The sequence below is a fragment of the Cryptomeria japonica genome, chromosome 3, assembly GCF_030272615.1.
Source record: "Cryptomeria japonica chromosome 3, Sugi_1.0, whole genome shotgun sequence".
NCBI lineage: Eukaryota > Viridiplantae > Streptophyta > Pinopsida > Cupressales > Cupressaceae > Cryptomeria > Cryptomeria japonica.
Window position 1 is genome coordinate 905798830 of NC_081407.1, and position 19264 is coordinate 905818093.

Sequence of the window (19264 nt, forward strand, 5' to 3'; positions counted from 1 at the left end):
GAACAAGTTAGAATTGATGACTAGAGAACATATGGAATAAAAGGAAGATTGGTCACTCTACACTAGAGTAACAACCAAAATCCAAACAACCACCTACTTACACCTAAAATCTTTAAAATTGATTGAGGTGCCATGATGGATAGGTCGACAAATGCTCTGGCATGGAAAAGGTAGTCCTCTAGACACTCCCTCATGAAGAAGGTGGTCCTCCAAATGTTCCCTCACTTTATTTGCTTTTGCCATCTAAAAAATGATGCTTTATCTATATGCAATCCATTTGCCCCTAGCATTTTCAATTTACATATAGAAACGATGAGTTGAATATGGTGTAAAGACCCTAGGATTAATAAAATAGTAAATTCCTAGGAATACAAGGCTATACGAGAACTTGTCTGTACAAGGAGGTTTCCCAAAAGTAAAACACCACAATAAATTGAAAAAAATAAACAAAGTCTTACATCAACCTACAACTATTGACACCAAAGATTGCACAAGTGCCCAAAAGCATGAATCTACCAAAAAGATTTATGCCAAAATTGAGGAAAGAGGCTTCTTTTTATAGCATTAGAAGATTGCTCACCTAATAGGTGATTAACACCTATTCAATACTTAAGAAAGGCATATGAAAACAACACACTTTTCCCAAGCCCACCACTACTGATCAATTACTCCCAAGACCCTAGAATTGGCCTTATCACTCCCAAGTCTTTACATAGTTTCACACAGCTTGGTACATGCTCCACTAATTCATTGAGTTTCTCAAGGAATCTCTCACAAATTGTGATGCACCCAATCCATTTTGGAGAGATGCAATTTGCTCACCCATCAAGGATTGGTTGGTCTCCAAATGAGCCAATATTGAAGTAATAACCAAGACCTAATCTTAAAGTTGCATGCAAAATTTTGTTGTTTCTTTGATGCATAGGAAGATGACATTAATCTCCCCGTAGGTCTCTCAAACAAAGCTTTTGTTAGTAGGCCTTGCTTTTTTAATCCCAAAAGAAAAGATATGGCCCAATCCAAAAGACTACAAAGACTCAAGTGGGCAATAATTATCAAACACAACCTTTCAAATTTTGTAGAAAAGCAAGATGGCAATTCTAAGACATTTGACATATTTTTTAGAGGAATGTACTTTCTTTAGGAATAATGTAAGGTCAAGTCAAAAGGGTTTTATTTTCCAACTACTAAAAATGATAGTGAAAATGTTGGGATACATATTATCACACAACAAGCATACTACAAAAATGGCAATGTAATCAATCAAACCACCTTCTTGATGATTCCTTATAAGGAAAAGGCATAAGATTATCTAATTTGAGGTCGCCTCCTAATTTGACGATCAAGGATGCATAATAAACAAATAAACAATAAAAAACATGGGTACTAAGAGGATGCATACATTGATATATCCAGTTGGGTTGCTTCATGCCAATTGTGTCAATGTAGTGGGGAAGACAACCAATGGAGATGTTCCGAATATAATGCCAACTTGGAGTTTGTAAATGTGAAAATTCACAAAGAATTTCCACACAAACACTTGTCAAAAGAAGACCCCAGTTGCATTTGAGTAGGGTCATGTGGCAACACCTTTAGATAACACCAACAATTTCCACAAGAGACATACACAGTTGTCATATGAATAACTTGTCTTATTTATGTTACTGTAGCCAAACCAACTAGCTAGAAAGATACTTAGAACTCTTGAGTTAAGAGCCTATAGGACCATCTTCAAATTATGTAGGAACCCACTAAGAAACACTTGTAAAAACAATCCTTACAAGAAACATGACCAAAGAACTAATCCAACATATACATAAGGACTAACAAAACTTTTCCTTTTCACAATGCATGGTACAATCTAAATGACTACCAAAGGGGTTCAACAATTGGGAAAACATCTATACTTCAAGCCTAGGCCCCACCTACCCATCCATAGATTCCTTTTCATAGCACATGGTACAATCTAGATGACTATCAAAGGGGTTCAACAATTAGCAAAACATCTATACTTCAAGTGTAGGCCCCAACTACTAATCCATAGACCATCAAAAGCTAATTAGAATTTGCCAATCGTTCTAGTGATGCAACCTGAAACTTGGAAATGAAAGGACACATAACCAATGAACACATTATAAATGCCCATGGCACTAGCCAAATTATTTCCTTTTACAATCCTACCAAAAATACATATTTCAAATTCCACCTTGGCAATGCATGGCTCTAACCTTGGCATGCACTAGATATATGCCATTACCAAATGGGCAACCAAATTACTATCCGAAATTTGAAGATCAATAGCCAACAAAAGATTTATTTCCCAGCCTTGAGACCTTGCTAACTAACTATATAATTACAAATACCAATTATGACTTTTCATGTGGCTATTAATATTTTAGACCACAAGGACCCACCACTACCAACCTCGTTCCATCAAGTAATAGATACTTCTAAATGAACCGATCAAAATGAGACTAGTCAAATATCAGATGACAAATGCCATATGTGTAAAGTGTTTCAATGTTGATTGAGACCTTGAAAGATCTACAAATTAGAACCCACTACCCAAGCCAACTTGAAGATCTATAGATATTAGTTCGCAATTAACAAAGAAAGGGATATAAACAAGTTCATAAACTTTTGACCAACTAACCCAATATAGTTTGTTGGGAGCAACAATAACTATGTAGTTAATCAAAACAAAGGTCTGTTAATCTATTTGTTAACTGCAAACAATAGGCACTCATCACGACCTTATATTAATTGCCAAAAGCTTTGAAAGAGCAATAGTTAAGACTAGGGGGCAAATTAGATCACATAGTAACTGGAAACTCAAATAGACACACAACCACCAAATACAACCAAAGTCCTTGCAAAGGGAAATCTATCAAAATCAGTCCAATAGATAGTATCCAATTGATGTGGGACAACATTTTGCATATCTGTCACTAACAATTGCAGGTTCAACTATCAATTACTTTGTCTACATAGCATCCAACAATTTTTTCCGTTCTCTATCTCTATCAATGTTGAATTAGTTTCCGAATTTGTTTGTTCTCAAGGAAGTGAATTGCTTTTCCCCATTGCTATAGCACATTAAAATGGTGCTTCTTAGCACCACCCAACTTTTTCCTTATTAGATATACACCACTGAGTATCTTCTACAAGTAGAAAATGTCAAATTCTACAAATAATGGAATCACACCACCCAAGATAGAATCATATTAACTGGACCAGGCTGCAGCAATTGTGTTCCCAGCATAAAATTATGTGGACAACCTAGTTTACATTTTGTCATTATGCTTCCAACACATCCAATTTTCAACAATTTTGAGTTATGGTTAAAAAGTTATTATCAAAATAGTGAACAACTATGTATCAACCATCAAAATCAGTGAAGTCCTTTCCTTTAGTTTCCAAGTTTCTGAGCTGTCATATAATCTGCCACAGCTGCAGCTCCTTATCTAGGATCTTATTATATTTAATTTTATTTTATTCAATTATTAGCCCTAGATGTGAGGTATATTTTTTCCCTATAACTATTAATAAAGAACATTGCTAGTTTCAAAGGAATTGTGAATATTGACACATGATATACAGTATTGACTATGACAAAGTGGTCACAAAATTGACAAGTAAAAAAATTAAGCCTCGTAACTCCTACACATGTTCATGACTTGATTGTCTCAGAACCAACAATGAACTATACTATTTTTAGTTGAGTTTGCAGTTTAAAGGATATTAACAATGAAATTCCAAATAAGCAACAGTTACATGATATGGGATGGGAATGTGCTCTGAGTAATGAAACCCTCCATCTGATGCATTCCCATTCTGGAAAAATGCATAAAGGAAGAAAAAGATAGGAACTCTCTCTATAAGATTAAACCTCCTTTTGCATAAGCATTTTCTTTCAAAAGCATCCATTCATCATGTGGCACTTACAAGTCCTGCAAATTGGTGCACATGCTCAGCAATTGCTTGAGCCAGACTGTCTGCAGCCTCTTGTGTTAGGGCCTCAGCATAGACTCGTACTGCATCCTCTGTACCAGAGGGACGAACAAATGCCCGCCCCTGGGAATGTTTTGCTGCAAAACAGACAATTAATTTAAAATCCCAAAAATCATGAAATCAGTCAACTAACAAACTACTTATCAAGAGTGTAACGTAAGTGAAATATGTTAGTAGCAAGTATCACAATAAAGTTGTTAAAATAAAATAACATAGAAGCACACCAATAAGAAACAATGCATACCAACTTCAGAATCAATTGCTTCCTGAAGTCCCAAGGGCCTCAACACCCTAGTTTCTGCATCAGTGGTGACTATAGATGTTTTATCTGCAACTTTTACCTGGTAGCAAAACAGCCAACTTATCCAGACTGAAAACATGCATAGGTATAACTAAACAATAGTAAATGGAAAAGTGCGAAATCCAATCTCATCAGATATAACATATTGTCATCTCTTAACAATCTTATAAAAATATTAAATAAAATAAAAAGTTTCCAGTAAAACAAACCTCTAAAATAAAGACTAATCAATGTAAACTCCAGAAGAGAGAAGGTTTCAAAGTCAGGGAAATTGGGGGATGGGTGAAGTAGGGGGGGAAGTTAGATGTCAGATATTAGGAAATCGGTTAAGATAAGCTGGCTCCAACATATTGAGTTGAGTAAAACGCACATTAAGTAATAAATGGTCCTATAGGCTATATTAATATCGCTCTTTATGATCCAAACTTGCATCTCATTGACCCATGTCCACCTAGCTTATGTACCACTTAGATGGTCTACCCTCATGCTCTCCTGTCCGCTGCTCAGTAGAGTCTACGTAATAGCATATGGTTCATCCTTTCATGCAAAAAGTGATAGTCCGTGAGTGCTCCCCTGTGCACAATGGTAAAGAGCACCAACCATATCCACTTCGAAAATTTCCATGCCTCGATTTTCTCTATTGTAAATTGCTCTTTCACTGGTGTGAGTTTGCTTGAGAATTATCCTTATTCCTCAGTATGACCACATGATATGAGAACAGGATTCATAAAAGCCCTAAGTTGTTGCTCATCCATTGTCTGATTTGAAAGAAAAACAGCTGGAAAGGAGGATTCTTCTTTACAGTGGCTCGGGAAAAATCAAATCAAAAACAGGTACCTGACTCAGAGTCTTCTTCTCTTTTTACCATACAAGCTGGTGGTACTTTCCCTTTTTCGACTTAACATTTTTTGGAGTTTTCTATAAGGAACAAGGCCTCCTACACTAGGGAAGCTTTTTGGCTTGATCTACAACAATCCAACCATTTTGTTTACAATCAAGCATTGCATGAGTCTTCTAAACAGCTTAAGGAAGAGATCTCTCCAATCAATTGGTGATTTTCACTTCTATATTGCCAGATTGGGGTTCTTATTCCTTGCAACTCATCATCTTTTTTTTGAGATCAGAGCAGTTTCAAGCCAAATTCAACTATAAATATACATCATCGTTATTGAAATACAAGCTTTTATTGCTTTTATCATTATTGTTTCTTCTTTTATTGCCCACCACCATCCCTCTTGGCATGTGAGGAAAATTGTCCACTACAACTCAAAAAGTGAGGATTTCACTCACATTCCAACATTTTTTCTTTTCTTCTCAAATGGATGATATATTCTCTTCATATATAGTTGAAGTTGTAGCAATAACTGCATTATTCTCATAGTAGTCATTTCAGGAATTTGATCCCTTGGCAGATTTGTCATGCTCTACCTTGTGTTATTTTTTCTTGTTCATTGTGAACTTTGAAGTGTGCCCACAAAAATAAGTTTCAAAATGACATCAAATTTTCATGGTAAATATACCAGAGCATTTTGAAAGTTTCTGTCTTCCATGCTGACCCAATCCAGCCTCAAGATGGAAGTTTTTGTCCACCTTAGAAAATGTGTCAAAAAAAAAAGTTATCTGGTTCACCTTAAAAATTTTACCAAAAGATACATTTACTTCTGATGATAATTTTTCTCTGTTGTCACCAACGGCAATTCAGCCTCTGAATTTGATGTCTTGCATGAACTCAGAATGCGTGCAAAAATAAAAATTTCTCAATTTGATCTATTATTTGATAGTAAGGATTATTTATCCTCTACAGTTTTTTAATTCACTTTCTGCGTTGCAAATTTTAGAGTTTTAAAAAGTGTACATAGTTAAAGTTGTAAGACCATGTTTTTTCTTAAGGGCTGCATTTCTTTTTCCCGCACATTTTTCCCTTCTGCTTCAGATGAGTTTGTTCTATTATGCATGTTTCTTTTACATATATTTTGAGTTTCTGCTAGAACTTTTGAAGCTTTATTCATCTTCATATGCCTCTCATGGAGGAGCTCATTTCATTTGTAAAGCAAATAGCTCCATCTTTGAAGTCTTCATCTCCAATAACTTTTGTGGATGCCTGGGGCTTGATTTCCAGTGTCAATCAGATTTCTTAAAACCTACAATCACACAATTTAGACACTTGTATGAATTAAGTTTGAAATTAGCCAATTTTGTACAATGAGCCTTCAAATTAGCCTGATTTGACAACTTAAATTTTAGTGAAACGACCTTTAATAAAAATGCATGAATCACACTATAAAATCTTATTCCTCACCTACATGCTTATCCAATTTTATCTCTTTCCCATGCATGCATGTGTGTCTTTGCTCTCTGCATGTCGATCTTCAGTATGCACTCTGCAATATTCCTTCTATTTCCCCTAATGTTGACTACATATAGTCACTGCCTTCCATGAATGTTGCCTACAAACTTATTTGTGCAGTAAAGATACCAGGAAAGACATTTACTACAGCAAGAAAATGCTGGAAAAAATCCAATTTGCCAGAAACATTTCTGGAGTTTCTAGGCCCTTCTCCAAGAATTTCTGGCTGGGACAGAAATGTTTTGGAATCTCAAAAATAGGTTTCTAACATGCCAGAAACGGTTTTCGCCATTAAGAGAGAACAGCATTAAGTTGCAAGTTAAGAATGTTTGCAAATCACTAAGTTGGAAATGTTTGTGAGGGGGTAGATAATAGAAGCCTTGTGCATTTGCATGCCAAAGGTAAGCATAAGTGGTGTCAAAGTTTGTAAGAAAATTCTGGCCAATTTTATGGGCATCACAAAAACATATCTTCAGAAATCCTTTAGAGAGTGATCAAAGCCCAAACATCAATAGCATCCACCCTGAGAATAGTTGCTCACAAATCTATAAGGACTAATGCTACTCACATGAGATTACTATACACATCCCCAATATGGAGAACAAAATCAATTTTACCTAATTGAGTTCGGAATTTGTTTTACCTTAACAGGTTACCTGCTTGCCTAAGAACAAAGCTGTCTAAAATTATCACTAGAAATTGGAAATGAAAAGATGCATTTTTTTAATAGCCATGTGGAATATATTCTGGGTTGTGTATCTTCGCTGCCGGTCACCACTGTGAGATGATATTGTTTTGGTGCATTATTGGATTATTTTCAACATGATATATTTCTCTTTCTACATATCAATAGTGTATTTTCTATAACACTTTCCTTTCGATTCAAACCTTCAACACATCACATATACAGAGACTAGAAATCAAAAAATGTGAACAAAATGTTATTAATTTTCAATAACAAGATACCAATATTAATACAAAGTTACATGAATAAATCGTAAAATGACACGATACCAATATTATGAAATAACCTAAGGGTTTTTTAATCTGTTTAACCAGTTTCTGATCTTTGATTTCAAGTTAAATCTTCACCAGAGCTGTATTAATTCACAAACAGTAATGCTCAGTTTGTCCAAAATTCATTAAAAGAATTTAATTTCAAAAACAGAATTTCAGTTACAGAATGGATTCACAGCCAGTTTAAAATCAAAATCTGATCTGGTACAAGACTTACAGAATGTGATTGACCTTGAACTTCCACAAAATCTAGTCTCCCTAATGAAAAATTATGATTGGAACAAGGGCTGGTTAATGAAATGACTGGGGCCTGATGTAGATCTGACAATATTGGCTGGAGTCTTCCTTCTAAGCCCGCCCAGTGGCTTTAGGCATGAAACTCTCAGTGAATGGGACCCTAAATGCCCTAACTCTTGAACTCCTATGCAGCGATCTGTCTCAGGGAAAGGCACTCTTCTCTGTCTTGACTCTTCTATAGGGTTTAGGTCTGAAACACCACTCTGACTCCTGTTGTAGGTCATCAGGACTCTTAATGAAAATTTGTCAAAACATCCACTCTGCTGTTCACTGCAGGCCCTCATATTTGGGGTAGCAGCATGCCTCTTGAGACTTGTGTTTGGCAGCAATTCACTGGCCAGATCAGTTGATGAGTATGCCCTGTTGCTGGCAGCCGCAATCATTTGGTCTCCAAAGGGATCAGCAGCCCTATGAAATTCCGCCTAACACTCCATCTTATGGCCCAAAGGACCAAAAGTGATTGGGAATGTTCAGATCAGCAAATGGATGAGCTGCAGCCTGGTATCCTCTCAATTTAATCCTCAGAATTTGGCAGCCACTTGTACATTAGACCTGTTTAAGGATATCACTGTAACTAGGGTAAAAAAAGCAATTTTGAATAGGAAAGTTGATCAAAACAAGTCAGAGACTTCCTCCCAACCTGCTAGGGTAATTGAGGTTTTCAATCAATTTTCCAGATAATTAAGTCATGTATACAATATATATACGCCTTATTTCAAATTCAAATTTTACTTTATTTTTATTATTATTATTTTTTTAGATTTTGTTAAATATATATTAATTAATATGGTGTTAAAAAAACACCTTTTATTAGTTGTTGGGCCAACCCTGCTAGAAAAGGGACATGAAAGTCCTCCCTTCCCCAAATTGCTTTTCTCAAGCAATTTCAAACTTCAATGCTCAAAAATCTCTACTCTTTCTTGTTGATGTGTTTTTTATGACACCTTCAAACACAGAATAAAATACTAAGTATCTTATCCTCTCTTGAACAAAATCTCCTCTTATGCTAAACTTCGTGATCATACGAGGTGACTCCAAGGTTCTGAATATCAGGTCTTACGTGATGTGATTTGCTTGAATCACAAGGGGGACTTAAGTTGAACCTGAATGTTTGAATGCTGCTGGAACATGAAATTTTACTTAAATTTAAAACAAAAGGCAAAATAAATAGGGTCTAGAAAGCTAGTCTAATCCTAGGAATGTAAGAGATTATGAATGACTTAGCAAAATTCAGCTGGACTTTGCTTTGCGAAATTCAACTAGACTTTTCTTTGCCATGCAAAGCAACAACTCCACAAAGTTTAGCGCAATCTTCTAAGGTAGTCTTATCATATTCAAATCACCACCAACAACATAGACACCACCAAGGGGATGCATATCAATGAGTGAGTAGCAATCGAAGTTAAGCTTATAAGAGTTCATTTGACCACGCAAGATACTTCACAATCAGCGAAAATACTAGTAGCATAAACATGCGAATCTCACCATTAATCATTCACAATATCTTCCATCCATCTAATCAACATGAAAATAAATGAGAAGTATTGTAAATGTTGAGTCAACACATGAATTTCACCATATCTTCAATGAAAATAATATGCTTCGTGCAACAAAGTCTTGACGACAATCTCCTTTTCTCCTACTCTACTCTAGCTATCTGCTAATGATCTACCTAATAACTATTGACTATTAACCCTTTCAAATGAGAATACTAAGCCTTATATAGATAGCTCTTTGCAATAAGTGGCTCAGATTGATTCACAATCAATGGCCAAGATTACAAGATGAAAACCCTAATTAGGGTTTGTTACACCTATTACATAGAATTTAATGCTTGTCCAATGATAAAATTACAATAAATAGAACACATGTCCTTCCTTGAATTTCGAGCAATGATGATAAGAGTAGTGTTGTGACCTTTTCACACATCGCCCCATTGCTAATAGGGACCCCCCTCTTTTCCGGTTTCCTGCATTGTTAGGTTAGGGTTTTGGTTGCTTAGTGCGCAATTTTGCATTTCTCATGCCCGAGTCTCGGAGTTTTGATCATGCCTAGTGCCTTCTAGGGTTTTTGAAGTTATAGGATCACGTTGCAAACGTTGATATTTTTAATGATCCTAAGTTTTGTCTAAGTGTAGACCTATTGAGCGTTAACGTGTTTTTAAACACGCAAATCGGTGATTTTAAAGTGCCAAGGTATTCACAGACCTTTTTGGAGTTGTTTTCTCGCTCCCAAGGTATTATTTAAATTGATTTCGCACTTTATTCCAATATTTTCCTAGTGTTTTGCTTATTTTCGGAAAATTTGTCTAAATCCAGTGTAAATTTAAAGTTTCCAAGTGATTTTGAGTGGTTAAAATGATAAAATCCTAAGAGAAATCCTTATTCCAAGGGTAAAAAGGTCAAATTCCATGCTAGAGGTGCTTTTCCCCTCACATTCCAAACTACCCAACCCTTTCCCCCACTCCAAATCCACACTACACATGGGTTTCCCCTGAAATCCATACTGGCTACTATTTTCCCCCACTGTTTATCCATACCCAAGTCGATTTTCCCCTGGAAGTGCTAAAATTTGGCTAAGTGTCAAGATTTATCCAAACTGCCATCGATTTTCCACCAGGAGTGTGGACTGGAGTGCGAACTAAAGTGCGGACAACGTTAAGGATGATTCCATGCCTGGGTCGATTTTCCACTAGGATTTTTGTGACAACTAAGTGCGGATTTTTGTCCGGATTTTCATCCAAACAGAGGTCGATTTTCCCCTAAGAGCATTTGGTAAGGATTTTTGTCCGGATTTTCATCCAGACAGAGATTGATTTTCCACTAGGAATATTTTGAAGAGTTTTGAGTCCGGATTTTCATCCAGACTAAGGTCGAAATTCCACCAGGGAGTATTTTTCAAAGTTAAGTGAATTTGAAGTGTGGATTTTTCAATCCAGACTACCATCGAATTTCCCCTGGGGGTGATTTTTTGCAAGTAGAGTGTATTTTTGTCTTGATTTTTGTCCAAGTTGATATCGATTTTCCCCTGGGAGGTTTTTGTGTGCAATTTTGATGAATTTATGCATGGATTTTTATCCAAGCTAGGGTCGATTTTCCCTTATGGGGCAAATTTGGACATTTTAATAATTTTTAAAGGGATTTTTCAATCCCAACCTAAGTCGATTTTCCCCTGGAGGCTTAATTTTGATTTTAATTTGCAATATTTTAATAAATAAGCCCCATTTTTAATTGCTTTTAAATAATTATTAATGATTATTTAAAATTTAAAAGCAAAATTTAATAACTTGCAATAATTATTTAATATTCGAACCTTCTAGAAGCAAGTTAGGTTTTCACCAAGCAAGTATTTAAGCAAGTGTTTTATCTCACATTGCTTGTGTGGTGAAAGTGAGAGGTGAAAGCAAGTATAAGAGAGGAGCCTTAGCATTATTTTATTATTATTTCTTCCAAGTGTCTCCATGAAAACGATTTTTCTCCAAGTTGGGTGAATTTTAGCAAGTGATTGAAGTAAAGTGTTGGGTTGAGGATTCTTTCCTCCTCCATTTTTTCCAACTTGTTGATCTATTCCCCTTTGCTGCTATTAAAGACCATTACCAGATTTTCGATTTTTGCTAAGTTTGGCGATTTTTCCAAATTTGGCATTTTTTTGTGAAAGTTGGCGATTTTATGTTTGGAGACTTGGGCGATATTTTCTTCCATTATTTGCTTGTTGTCCAGACCTCCATTGTTGCAGATCAAGGCTGCCATTAATAACATTTTTCAGAATTTCACCTTGGTGCCATAGCTTGAAAAATTCGATTTTTGCTAAGGAAGGCGATTTTTTGTGTTTGGGGTATCCAATCCCAACTTGGGCGATTTTCCAGATTGCTGCCATCCTTGCCATTGCAGGTCAAAGCTGCCATTGACAACATTTTCAGAATTCTATTTTGGCGCCATAGTTGGGAAAATTTCGATTTTAGTTTGGGAGTGATTTGATGCCACATTTTGGTGGATTTTCATGCATGCTTGGTGGCTGCCATCATTTCCAGCCTGCTGATTCACTTCAGATCTGAGGTTTGCTTCAGATTTTGACCTCCATTAATGGTTGCCATTAATTTTCAAACTTAAGTTTTTATTGCCCAACCAATTCCAACTTAGGCGATTTGCATTTTGAGGTGTTTTGTGGAGTTTTCTGTGCATTTTCAGAACCATCTTATCGCTGTTGCAGGTCCGAAAACTCCATTGTTAGGCGGTTGTCTTCAGAAATTTTCATTTCCAGCCACCTAACCATTTTGGCGATTTTGCTTAGAGTTGATTCCTTAGCCATTTTTCATCATTTTCAGGGATTTTTAACTACTTTGCAAGGTGCTGGTAAGTCTGAAGTATTCAATTTTCAGACTTGTCCTCAGATATAAAATTTTTACCTGCCAAACTTACATTCTTGAATATGATTATTTTCATCATTAGAACTGATTTTTATCGAGTTTATGCACATTTTGAAGATTGCAACATGTTTTAAAAGTCTGTATTTCAGGTTGTCTTCAGAATTGTTGACTGCGGAAGGTGTCTTCAGACATACATTGTGTGAAAACACAACCTTTCACACATTTCCTTAGTCATCATTTATCCAGTATACTCCTTTGCATTTTAGCTTACATATTTTCTAGGCATAAGGAGGTATTAATGAATTTTATGAAAGGTTTCCATTCCTTAGTGTTGTCACACTTTGAACTTAATTGTTAAAATTTACCAAGTGTATGGATTGTTTTCCTGACTCCATGCTCTAAATTAGCTAAAATCTTTAGAAAGTCAGGAATTTTATTAAAAGAACATTATTTATTTTCCTAAGACTAACTTCGAGCTTCGTACAGGTGCGATGTCAAAGTCTGGATATAAGGAAAGAAAAGAATTATTGAAGATGCTGGAGATTGGATTCTATCCAGAGCTCAGAATTTCATCCAGATGGAAGGAGATCACTAATACAAACATGCATTTCCTAGACTTCGACCAGATGCAGCGTCGAATGTTTGGAGTCGGAGATCAAGTTCCTTCCCCAGCATATGCAAATATTATGAAGAGTGGCCTTTTCCATGCCGCTAGATTTCCACATTCCATACAATGCAGTGAGCTTGTCCTGGAGTGTGCACGATGTTATGATCCACTCACAAGAATGATCAAGAGTCCTAAGGGCGTTGTCATGGCCTACCTTGCTGAGGATGCTATTGCAGAGGTGTTCGGAATTCCACGCGAAACAGACATGAAGGATGTAACCAAGCAAGATTATGCAAAAAGATACACGAAGAAGATGGGTGTATGTAAGAATTTAATTAACAAAGAGTGGATGATTGAGCCTAGGTCTCATCATTCCAAGGCTCCCAAGAAATTCATGTGCATAGATTTTAAGGAGGAATATAGTGATTTGATATTCCTACTCAACAAAGTGATGGGGATGCCGCAGGGAGCAACATTTGATGGATGGATGTTCTAATTCATTCAAGATTGTCTTAGAGGAACACTAGTGAATTGGTCCAAGATTATAAGTGACAACCTGGATTTTCAGCTAAGGAATGTAGAACAGTCCAAGTCATTCGCCGTGACTTCCTACCTAGTGTACCTGCTTGCGCGGTTTGTTTCATACAGAGGATTAATATGCAAAGGTGAAGTCGGGAATGGGCAAGGACAATTCAAGAGTCATGAATGCTACCCCCAGCTAAGCATGTATAGAATTGAAGACTATAAAAGAGTGAATGATGCATTCACTATGTACATCATACGGATGTTGCAAGGCGGAATCCACAGAAGATTGTCCAAGGAGGCAACAGAGTTAATAGAAAAGTATGGATCATGGTATATACAGTTTCCCACTTTTACATACCTCAGGATTCATGGGTTTCAATCTGAACCCTACAGACCTCCTAGGTATCCAACCGACAGAATGATATTGTTGGAAGTGGTAAGACAACTTCCAGAGTTCGATGTTATCCAGAGAGAGAAGCACAAGACAGGAATGACATTCCCTATTTCAATTGGGAAGACGTCAGAGGTTTGCCAGTCCGCCATAGCCGCCAACACTGCGAGTGAGGAGCTTGCATTCTACCGATTTGCTACATATAAGAAGAGAGAAAGATTTGATCCAGACAAGAAAATCGGAAGGATCAGAGGAGAGAAGTTCACTCACCAAATTGACATAGAAGATTATTGGGCTAACCTGATGGACGAGCAAGCAGTGAAGAGAAGAATGTGGTCCAAAATGTCAGTGGATTTCATGAGGAAGTGTGGACTTTTCCTCATTCCTGATCAAGTATTAGATGATAGAGATCATACACATCCACAGTATGAGAGTGAAATGAAGAAGGCAATCTTATTGCCTAATTGGTCAGAGTCAGAAGAGATTGACTTGAATATATTGATGAGAGGTCTTGAATTTCTCCCGCATACGGGTAGACATACAAATGAACAAATTAGTTGACATGGGTGTTCCCTTCACTTATGAAAGGATGAAGCCGGAAGAGTCTACTTCCGAGGATGATCAGAGGACTATCGGTGATGTCAGGATTCATGCAAACGAAGAGAGTCAAGCTCCCAAGAGAAGAAAGAACACGTCAGGAGAAATCAAGGCCAAAGGGAAGAAGATTGAGGAGGTGAAGAAGAAACAAAAGACTATCATTCCTCCACTTATCATTCCTTCACCCCCTCCCAGTGTCTCATCAATCGAAGTGATTGAAGTAACAGAACATGACAAGGAGACTCAACAGTGTTCCAACACAATGATACTACCAGAGAATATTCAGGAGTTCCATGCCACAGCGACATCTGCACCTCCTGATGAGAATAATGATCAGCCGGAATCCCCTACTGTCCTTTTGGAAGTTAGCTTGGGAAATGAGGTATATAATTGGACCAAGAATAATCTTGACGATGATGTTATCTCGGCATTGAAAGAGCTTGATCAAGAAATATGTCTCGATGATGGTATGGAGATGGCTGCTATTCCTGAATGGCTAATGAGAAGTATGGAAAAAAGTAAACAAATGATAGAGGTACAGCCTATTGATGATATTGATGACTACCTAGCTAGGAGTGCTAAGGAGAAGGAGCCCAAGAGAGCGGAGATTTTGTCGCACATAGCTAGAGATGAGACAGGAATGTGGATTGCGCAGATTGTTGTTCCTATTGCAGGCATGACAACGGACATTGCTACTCCTATGGATTTCCAAATCACTTCAGTTGCCCTTGGTCGTACATCCAGAAAGCAGGAATTCCAGGAGATTGGTGAAAACCTCCAAGCAATCGATGCAAGGATAGACAGAGAGATTGCAGAGAAAGAAAAGTACAGAGAAGAGAATATCAGACTTAGAGAGTATATTGCAAGGACAAGGCGTGGAAATCCCACCCTTATTTCCCCTATTGCAGTTGACCATGGAATGCATTCACACTGTGAGGCAGCGAGAGATACACTCTCGGAGGTGGAAAAGTGGAATGAGAGCACAAGAAAGCAGGCAGATGATTTCCTTACTCAGTTTGTTCATGCATATGATAGGACAACAGGGCTTGTATTCAAAATCCAGTATTTGGAGGGAATTTGGGAAGAATTCCGGCCTATCCAAGACAAGACTATTCCACGCCTCTAGGCTTTGAAGAAGATTCCTAATTCCACCTTGGTTAGCGAGAACATTGTCAACAGTGGAGACAGATACGATTTCCATGGCTGGTATTGTTCATTAGCTGTGAAGAAATCAACTTATGAGAACACCCAGTCGAGTTGTATGGAAATGGAAGGATTAATTCGGGACATTCAGATAAAGATCCTTGCCTTGATTGAGGAATTATTGGGTATTGATGTTAGTGATGCTAGTGGTTTACACTTAGCCGAATTAAGAGACAAGATGAAATTTATGTATTTTTGCCAGTTGGACTCTTTGAAGAAGAGTCAGATAGATGACTTGGTCTCTTTGTTGATTCATGTTCATAGTTCGCAGAAGCTCATGTCAGAATGGGAGAACACTTTGATGCTTGCTCGGACTCATTGGACGTGATTGATTTATAGCAAGATACCTTGCCTAGCATTTCCAGAGGAGTTAGATTCAGTATTGGCTAGATTCTTGGAGTATGCTAGGAGAGAGGGGGATGCAGGAGGAATCTTCGAGAAGATTCCCTATTTGATGACTAGGTATCTTTTCATTGGGCCATATATTGGTGGCACCATTTTTTATGTAACCCTAATTAGGGCAATTCTAGGGTTTTGTTGGCATGATCTCGGCCGTTGATCTTAGATCAATCCTAGCCATCCATTTTCTAAGAGACTCTATATATGCCTCCTTGTCTCTCATTTGTAAGAGAGTTTTTGTAGAATTGTTGGTATATGCTGCAGCTATTTGAATCCTAATCATTGTTCAATTGTTGGTGATTTTGCTCTTCAAATGTTGTATTTGCATTCATGGTTCTCAATTCCTCCAAGTTAGATTAGAATTTATTTTCATGTGTGTTAGATTGAGTGAAAGATTTGTTGAATTCATTTGTGTGGAATCCTTAATCCATACCACTAGCCTCTTGCCGCTGGTAAGTGCGCCTTGTGTGGTCAACTAGACTTTTAAGTAAGCTTCACTTCGACTAGCACTCGTCCCTTGACAAGCATCAACTTGGATGGTGTCAACGTTTGATGGTGATAGCCTGAAAATCTTTAAGTATACCTTAGACGATTGCACTAAGCTTGTGTCAATACCTGATTGTGAGACCTTGCCTAGTTTGATTCCACTGAATCCATTCATCATTTCCTACATTCCTAGGCTTAGAATAGATTTCCTGAACCCTATTCGTTTTGTCCTTTTTTAGTAAGAAGTAAATCTAGAGCCATATTGATAAATCTTAAGTTGTCAGCACACCTATTCCGCATCATTCATGATAATCCAAACATTTGTGTAAGTCAGTCCCCAAGTGAACACAGCAATTCACATCAACCATTGAGTTACCCACACGTCAAGACCCGACATGTAGAAACCTTGTAATCATTTCAATTGATCAAGTTCTTAGCATCTAAGGTGATTTTGTTCAAGAGAGGGTAAATTATCTTGGTAATTTATTCTGTATTGTTATGTGCATAAAAAACACATCAACAAGTAGTTACATCGGACTGTGTGCCCACATGTGGTAGTTATCCACCTCGTTGGATGAGTCAAGTGCATTGAATCTAGACATCTTGACTTGAAATCATGTGAAGGTGAGTTGGTGAATACTGGGCACCAACTCAGCTATTTGCTCCTTGGAACTCATCACAAGAGTTTGTGATTCAGACAATATCTCTTGATACTCAACATTTCTAAGCCCCTGAGGTGATTGAGGTGGTGGTGGGAGATATTCCACATTGCATCATCTTTTTGACTAGATGTTGTGTGTTGCACACACTCCCTGTCACCGACAAGGTCCCCCTCTTCTTTTTTGGTCTTTTCGCCTTCGCCCCGTTGAGTTCTGCGCGGGGTGTCTCGCGTCATTTTTTGAGCGTGCCCATAGTCAATCCAGGAGATGATGATGTCATGAGCGGAAGCCTGGGAATCCGCAAGATGAGTTTAACGTTCGGGCATTAAAATTCCAAGGGATTGCTTAAAATTGTAAAATCGCCTAAGTTAGGTAAGGAATGGTAGAAGTTTGCAAAATTCCCAAAAGATGAAACGTCTAAAGGTCGCAGAAGGACCCAAAGTGTCGATTTTCGCCAAAGGGTATAGAAGGGAGAAAAAATTGTTAAAGTGTCAAAAGTTGACAAAACCTCCCAAAATCCCGAAATTCGCACTAAGGGGGAAAATTACAAGAGTTTTAAAAAGTTTGCAAAATAGGTGAAAATCCCGATTTTCGCCAATCAAGGGTAAATTGCAAAGGTTTTTAGAAATTGGCAAAACCCTCCAGAAATGCCGAAATGTGCAACTTGGGGCAAAATCGCAATGTTTTAAAAGACTTTTCAAACTGCTCTATTTTGCCGAAATTCAGTAAAGGCAAAATCGCGATTTTTAGAATTTTTAAAAGTTTTCAAACTCTCCATTTCCCAAAATTGGCCATCTAAGGTAAAAGTGCAAAATGTTTTAAAAGTTTACAAACCTTTTATTTCGCCAAAGTTTGAAAAATACCCCCCCCCCAAATCGCGATTTTCACAAAGTTTAAAAAGAGACTCCAAATGCCTAAAATCGCATTATGGAGGAAAAGTGAAAGAAAGTGAAACTTGGCAAACCTCCTCCAAACCCCGAAAATTGCATTATGGAGGAAAAGTGAAAGAAATAAAAAGTTTGAAAAGCAATCCAAAACCCCGAAATCGCGTAATAAGGCAAAATCGCGATTTTTGAAAAGGTTAAAAAGAGACCCCAAATGCTGAAAATCGCATTCCAAGGGTAAATCGCGATATAAAGTTTGCTTTGTCCCCCAAAATTGTGATTCTTTGGTAAGTTGTAAAAGTTTTAAAAACTTGCAAAATGCCTTATTTTGCCAAAGTTCGACCACTAATGCAAAAGTCGCGAATTTTTTTATAAAGGTTGAAAAGGGCGTAAGTATTAAGGAGTTAAAACTTTGCAGAAAGCAATGGAAATGCTGAAGTCCACGCTGTAGGGAAAACCGCGGAGAGTAGAGTTTGCAAGATGAAATCGCCAAAGTTTGCATAAACCCCTCAAACCCCGAAATCGCGCCTAGAGGTAAAATCGCGATTTTTGGTAAGCGTTGGAAGTTTTAAAAGTTTTCACAAACTCCCCTCTCCATTTGCCGAAGTTCGCCGCCATAGGGCAAAATCGCGAAGTTCAAAGTTTGCAGAAAGCGCCATAAACCCATTCAAAGCGCTATAGTAATCGCGCAGAAGTTAAATAGTTTGTTGGAAGAGAGAGCTAAACCCTACTTTGACACCATTTGAAGAGAAAACGCAGAGGTTAAGAACATTGCAATAGCCGCAAAGTTTACCACTAAATTGCAAAGTGAGAGCTTGCAGCAAGAGTAAATCACCGAAAATTCCAACCAAGGTAAATTGCTAAGTCTAAGTCTTCAAAACTGCATTTTTTTCCTCCAAACTTAGGCGCGAAATAAGAGACGTAGAGTTAACCGTTAAAATTTGAAATTGCAAAACTCTCCCATTCTAAATTTGCAAGTAGTGCATTTGTCTTTTCAAAAGCATAGGGCATAAGAGAGACATTTTTCAAATTTCAAAGGAAATCATTCCTGTGGGCCAGATTGTGCAGATTGACACCATTCGTTTCACCAGGTAAGTTAGCTTTGTCTCTCTTAGAATCATTTCAAATGTATGCAAAATTGGATAGATGTGTTTACGCAAAATTGATCAAATGA

General features: G+C 37.4%; 1 protein-coding gene across 1 annotated transcript in view; it reads right to left on the bottom strand.

Moving 5' to 3' along the window:
* Positions 1–3620: 3620 nt before the first annotated feature.
* The window catches only part of LOC131067023 (phosphoacetylglucosamine mutase), a 68995-nt gene continuing 53351 nt past the window's right edge, over positions 3621–19264 (bottom strand). Inside the window, exons 8-9 of the mRNA XM_058001957.2 lie at positions 4256–4352; positions 3621–4088 (exon numbers count right to left, since the gene is read on the bottom strand). Coding sequence (XP_057857940.2) covers positions 3931–4088; positions 4256–4352 — 255 coding nt within the window. The 3' untranslated portion in view covers positions 3621–3930. The remainder of the gene's footprint in view (positions 4089–4255; positions 4353–19264) is intronic.